This window comes from Morone saxatilis, unplaced genomic scaffold, assembly GCF_004916995.1.
Source record: "Morone saxatilis isolate NCDOM2014 unplaced genomic scaffold, NCSU_SB_2.0 Contig17, whole genome shotgun sequence".
Taxonomy (NCBI): Eukaryota; Metazoa; Chordata; class Actinopteri; family Moronidae; genus Morone; species Morone saxatilis.
The window spans coordinates 16,569,237-16,576,064 of record NW_023339729.1 but is presented as its reverse complement, the minus strand read 5'-3'; the positions used below and the strand labels follow the sequence as shown (position 1 = coordinate 16,576,064).

General features: G+C 41.2%; 1 protein-coding gene across 1 annotated transcript in view; it reads left to right on the top strand.

Moving 5' to 3' along the window:
* Positions 1-1,013: 1,013 nt before the first annotated feature.
* Positions 1,014-6,828, top strand: part of LOC118326700 (bifunctional heparan sulfate N-deacetylase/N-sulfotransferase 3-like) — a 7,950-nt gene continuing 2,135 nt past the window's right edge. The window contains exons 1-6 of the mRNA XM_035659744.1: positions 1,014-1,209; positions 1,809-1,905; positions 3,020-3,143; positions 3,711-3,885; positions 4,340-4,510; positions 5,163-5,272. Coding sequence (XP_035515637.1) covers positions 1,039-1,209; positions 1,809-1,905; positions 3,020-3,143; positions 3,711-3,885; positions 4,340-4,510; positions 5,163-5,272 — 848 coding nt within the window. The 5' untranslated portion in view covers positions 1,014-1,038. The remainder of the gene's footprint in view (positions 1,210-1,808; positions 1,906-3,019; positions 3,144-3,710; positions 3,886-4,339; positions 4,511-5,162; positions 5,273-6,828) is intronic.

Sequence of the window (6,828 nt, the reverse complement as noted above, 5' to 3'; positions counted from 1 at the left end):
TCCTGCCATCAGTATTCCGGGGCAATCAGTATTCTGAACAGCTTTCCAGGTCGGCCGGACGCTGATCCATCAAACCCCGGCACTGTGTCGCTTTGTATCTACGGCAACCTTCAGCGTTAAAGAGGAGCACCGACAGTCCTCTGTCACCGGGGAATTCACTGTGTGTGCTTGTGTGTGTCTTTCTATGTGTGCGTGTGTTCACATTCATAGGCATTCTCTGACAAACAATCATCCAAGCACACACACACACGCCCACATCCACCAAATAATTTATATCTTAATGGTTGATGTTGCCGTTTCATCCAGACACTTCACGTTCCCCAGCTCCCCTCCAATCACAAAAAAAACGTGTGTGTGTGTGTGCATTTGTCTGTAGCAGCTATCTTAGCTTGTCTCTTTGATCAGCCTATAAAAGCACTGAGGCGTGGACAGATAGCCTGGACCAACACACTATCGCTCCTTCACTCCCTCTGAGCCTCTCCTTCTCCCTCACACACATTAACCGTCATGAACACACACCCGACACACTCTGAAACACTTTCCCGTGGGTAGCTGCATCTCTCCCATCACCCGGTGGCTATGAGGAGTATTGTGCTGCCTCCTCAGCTTTATCTACCAGGAGTGGTGAATACATCCATTTCAGTTTATCTGTTTTCCTCTTTATACTTGAGACTGTATTGTGTTGAAAGTTAATGTATAATCATACATAACAAAAAGTGAGTGTGTCACTTTGCAAAGTGATGGCAAATATTGATACCCAGTGGACAGCTGCTCTGTTACTGACTTTAAAACCATCACGCACTGAGAAATAATCTGTTTGCTTTCCACTGCAGTCACAACAACAGTAATTAGATTTACTGCGCTGCTTCAGTTTTTCACAAACATGGGAACTTGGGAAATGAAATTTTGACTTTATCACAATTTTGCACAACACAATAAGTATGTATTTCCTTCTCTCCATTCCTGTCCCTTTTCCACTCCACCCCCCTACTCTGTCTCTACTCTGTCTCTGTTTCTCCACCCTAGATCAGTATATTCATGACTCACCTGTCTAACTATGGCAACGATCGACTGGGTCTTTACACGTTCGTCCACCTTGCCTCCTTCCTTCGCTCATGGACAAACCTGAGACTGCACACACTCCCACCCCTACAGCTTGCACACAAGTACTTCCAGCTTTTTCCCGAACAAAGGAACCCACTCTGGCAGGTGTGTGTGCATGGGTATTTGCCCACATGTATGGGCTTGTGTGTTTTCTAACACTTGTCTGTACATTTTTACCATGCATTTCTGTGTAATTCTTATTTTGTAGATTCAAAAATAGTCAGGAAAAAACACATTGTGTGAGCTGTGTGATGTGGAAAGTGAGTCCCATTTTTCTTTAGTACTGTAAACATTATTATGATTTAATGAGAGTTTATTTTTTCACAATGGTAACTTTGTCTCAACCCAAAAAAAGGCAGGATGCACTATTTATCTTGTATTTACTCTAATTTATTATAGGAATTATTCTTGCCAGAGGTGTAGACAACAACAAGGGGATTTGATTTTAAAAAGTTGCTTTTCCATTTTTTGGTCTTGTCTGTAGTATTGTCAAATATATATCCTGCACTCTTGTTCAGACATATATGAATTTGTGGTGTCTTCTAAGCACACAGGCTGGGAATATTTGTATGAATGACACAATAACAATAACTTCATTCATTCAGTGTAGTATATTATCCATGCAATGGATGTATGGGCACGTATGTTTTTGTATGCATCACATGTATATAATTACTTCAACCCCTAATCCTTTGTCTGTGTAGAACCCGTGCGATGACAAACGGCATAAAGACATCTGGTCTAAAGAGAAAACCTGCGATAGGTTACCCAAGTTCATGGTCATAGGACCACAGAAAACAGGTAAGCCTTGCGCAAATACACACTCATCCAACACGTGCAACAAAGAAACTCCTTCTGTGTGCTCAGGTGTCTAGATCCTCAACATCAGAGCCCATTCATTTAATCCCCTTTGCTCCTTTGGTCCTGTCAGAGGGAGACAAAGGAGGAGGCTCTTACCTCCTTTCTTCCACCCACATTCTATCTACTTTAGATGCATAGAGATACAGTACTGAGCTACCATCCGCTCTGTCTTGTCTTACTATGTCTCTGTCAAAGGGACAAAAAGAAGAGGATATTATAAAAAAAATCTGTACATGGGGCGCCCAAGATAGCTCACCTAGTAGAACTGGTGCCCCATGTACCGAGGCTGAGTCCTTTGCTGCATGTCCCATTCTGTCACTCTTCAGTTGTCACTATTATTAAAGGCAATAACCCCCCCCCCCCCGAAAAAATTAAAATAAATAAGAAATACAAAATAATAATAATAACAATAATCTCTAACACTACATGGATCCATAGTGTTGCCTTTGTGTGATTTTAGGAATTCTAATTGCTGGTGTTTGGTGTGAGAGGTGAGGAGGTCTGGTAATGCTGCTAATTAACCTGGTGATAAATTTCTAAATGGAAGGAAGGGTCACTATAGCAACATTGGCAGCCAAACAACAACTACGATACATTTTATTAATTTTATTGCGGGTTAAGCCTCACATGTCAGAGATGTTGGAGCAAACAGGAAACAGGAAACAGAGTGTCTGTTTGTTTGGTTTGTGTGTGTGTGGGGGGGGAGGGGGGGTAAACAGGATGTGTAGGAGTAAGGTTAAGGGGAACGGGTGAAAACAGAACTGCTGAGGGTGGACAGAGGGCACGACCAGACAGCCTGCTGATTGGTGTCAAATGGTTTTTGAATCATTTGATGGGGAGGCCTGTGATCTTTGCAGACAGACACACACAACACACACACACACACACACACACGGTGTATTCTCAGCAAGATATAAATCCTGCAGAGGAAAAAATCATCCAGTATGGATCAGTGGATGACAGCTCTCACACATACTGCCGCACACACACACACAAACTACCCTCTGCTGAGCTGAATTAACGAGCCCGTTATGAATTATGCCCTTTCTTCCAGGAACGACAGCACTTTATCTCTTCCTACTCATGCATCCCTCCATCTCCAGTAACTTCCCCAGTCCAAAGACTTATGAGGAGGTCCAGTTCTTCAACACCAATAACTACCACAAAGGAATTGACTGGTGAGAACACACACAAACACACACACTAACTTTCCTTCTCTCTCTGTTCATTTTTATTAGCCAGAACCTAAGGTCAAATGAAAGATTATAAACAACACTGTTATATTTTGCAAAGTTGTTTTAGACTACAATGTGTCTTGCAGTCTTCAGTGATACATTAAGCGGTTCAAACCAGTTCAACAACGTCTTCAAAATGATTTTTTAAGCCTGCACACATAAGCCAACAGACATATGGCTGCCTAAATTGACCCATAAATGGGTTATTTAGCTGGCAGAGACACAGCTGGTGCAGTCTTCGAAGTCATCCAGAAAAGACTTAACTCTGAAAAAATTCTTCATGAAACGCGTTCAAATTACATCATCGAGTTTATTTTAGGCTCATTGTCTAAGCACAGATTAAGGCCATAACTTGGTGACTTTAAAACTTGTATCTGACTTTGAAAAATGTGTAAAAAGTTAGCAGTGTACACTCAGGGGGGCTGAGTTTGCAGTAAAGCTGTGGAATGAGGAAACCTGTGTCATGTGTATTTTATATTTCTTCTAAATTTTCTGTGTCTGTTGCCTCAGGTACATGGACTTTTTCCCCGTACCCTCTAATGTTACCACAGACTTCCTGTTTGAGAAGAGCGCTAACTATTTCCCCTCTGAGGAGTCCCCACGGCGAGCTGCTGCCCTGCTGCCCAAAGCCAAGATCATCACCCTGCTCATCAACCCGTCTGACAGGGCCTACAGCTGGTATCAGGTACACAAACACACAGAATATATTAGGTGCTACTGACTACACATGTATTAGTTTTAATTCTCTACAGGGAGTAGATTGTTGTTATGGAATTATTATTCTATCCAAAATGGCGAGTGGATGCGAGTGTGGAGTTAAGGAGTCTGATTTATCTGTACGTCTCAATGTGAGAAATGTCACGAGACCCTGAAATCTTCTGTTTACGTCTGTTTGATTAATGAGACATGAATGTCAACAGCATGCCAGCTTAAATGTCAGGCCATTTTCCACAATAAAAACAGTCTCTCATACAGAGTATACACTTGATGTTTAAGCATGTACATCATGTGTGATGCTAAACCAGCTTAGAACTAGCTTAAGCTGGGCACCGGCACCCAAGTGGGTTTTAACAGGTTAAGAGGACAATAAGAGTGAGCTCTTTGAAGCTTATGTTTGCTGTGTCTGCTAACCTTCCCAGCATCAAAGAGCTCATGAGGACCACGCAGCCCTGCAGTTCACCTTCTATGATGTCATCAGTGCAAGACCGGGAGCACCAGCCGAGCTCCGCTCCCTGCAGAGTCGCTGTCTCATCCCCGGTCTATACTCAACGCACCTAGAGAGGTGGCTCACTTACTACCCTGCCAACCAGGTATGCACAGGCAGATACGGATACAGACAATTGCCCTCTATTGCACTATGTATATATATACACAATTGCAATACCCAACCCATGCATGTGTCATACAGTAGGACCACTGTGTAGGATTAAGTGGCATGTAGCGATATAGTTGCAGATTACAACATCCTTGCCTCACCCTCCCGTTTCAAGTGTGTAGGAGAAACTACTGTTGCCGGAAAACCATCAAAAAACACTAACTTCAAACAAATTCTACACTCTTTTACTCGGTGGACCTTTAAAGTCTCGCATTGACTTTGTAAGATGAGATTTGTTGTTTACAACTTTTGAAGAAAGGAAATGAAAGATTAGATTTATTTTTTAATTAACTGCCTTTAATGATGTTTATTGTGATCAGGGACATATTTTTGTGTTTAGATGTGAACTGTATAACACTTTGCACATTGCCTGTAGGCAATACACCATAAACAGAAAAAAATAACGTGATATATTACACATGCTGTCAGAGTTTTGTTTTCAACTTTTATTATATACTTTCATTAGTGGATCATGTTGCACTAAATAAGCTTTCCAGTGCTTTATACCCCACCTTAAATGAGTTGTAATGCTCTAACTAGTTAGTTAATAGTGCCCAGTGTTACAATATGAATGTATCTGTGTGTAGGTGATGATCATAGATGGCCATCAGCTGAGAACTGACCCTGCAGCCGTGATGGATGAAGTCCAGAAATTCCTGGGAGTCACTCCTCACTTTAACTACTCCCAGGCCCTTACGTAAGTCTCTCTTGCTTTCTCTCTTTAGTATCTTCTATTCCTCGTCCTGTGGTAAGGGGCACCTTTCACCTGTTGTGCACTGTGACAGAAATGTAAAGTACAGATTCAAGCTGTAATGAGACTCCACACCGAAATCTGTGTGAAGCCTGACATCTACTGGTGAACAGCAGGGTACTAAACTGCCCATTTCCTCTTTGCCTGTGTTCGGTGCCAGGTGGTGTCATTCTCTGAAAAATACAACAGACCAAAGATTAGCCAATAGCAGATGGTCAGTTCAGTGCTTGCTTTAAGCCATTGTATGCCTGTCTTTGAACAGTTTGGGCTATTGTCAGTATTTGAAGGAAAGACAAAAAAGTAGTATGTGGTCGCAACAGAGAGGGTGGGAGAGGATAAGATGATGCTGAGACAAAAAAGAGAGATGAAACAGAAATGAATAAATGGTGGAGGCATTCATCTCACTTCACATTTAAGTACAGAAGACATAAATTATGGCAAACTAACAAAACAAGACAGTGAAAATGTATTAGTGTCAAGAAGAAATTACTTGATAAGCCTTATTTATTCTGACATTATTACATTGCTTATATAATATTGCATATACAGCTTAATATAAGTTCATGAATACTATTTCTATTACATAATAAACACATTAATTTGTTATCGCAATAACAATGCCTGCTCTTGCCAAAAGACAGTCAAGTGGTGAAGTCTCAGCCCCCTGAGCTGCTGGCGTAGGATCAAATCCCAACAGAGCGTTAACTGTCTCACTTACACTGCCTGCCTGTCTGTGTTAATGCCTGTCTGAATAAATAAAAATACAAAAGGTTAGTGAACTGCAGTGTCAATCCAAAAGAACTAAAACAGCAAAGACACCATTGCCAGTAACATGATAAATAACTAATGCAACTTCTGTGAACTAAACATTTTCTTTGATTTAAAAAAGGGCATGTGCAGAAGGGAGAAATAATGTGTTTGATTGTTAAAGTGGTGTATGATGTTTGCAGCCACAAATACAGCATATCCTGTCAATATACTAAAATGTACCTAAAAGAAGTCATGTGGAAATACAGTTCCTTTAAATATTGGGCAGCTGTAACTGAATTGAGGCCCATTCTGCTGTTGTTAATGTATATATTCTGCAATACAGAAGTAATATACTGTACAACCAATGTATTCAGATTTTAATGTGTCTAATATGTTGAAAGGGGTGCAATAAATATGCAGGTCCACAAAATTCTCTCGAGTTCGAGTACATGGTACACATATACACACATAGTACGAGACGGCATTGACACTCTGTTTCTAACTCATTCTCCATTAGAGAGTTTGCATGTGAGTTTGAGAGGAGTGGTAAAATGTTTATTTCTCAAGTGCCACTCATCAGAATGCAATCTGCCTTCAAGCCCTCAAATCTCCAGACAGAGACATCCAGAATTTGTAACTCAGATTGGGACAGAAAGTGTCTCTGTCTTGAATCACAAGCCCGCATGCATACAAATAATTTGTAAAGAGATGCATTTTGACAGACTAATAAGGAGGCTGTGTGTGTGTGTGTG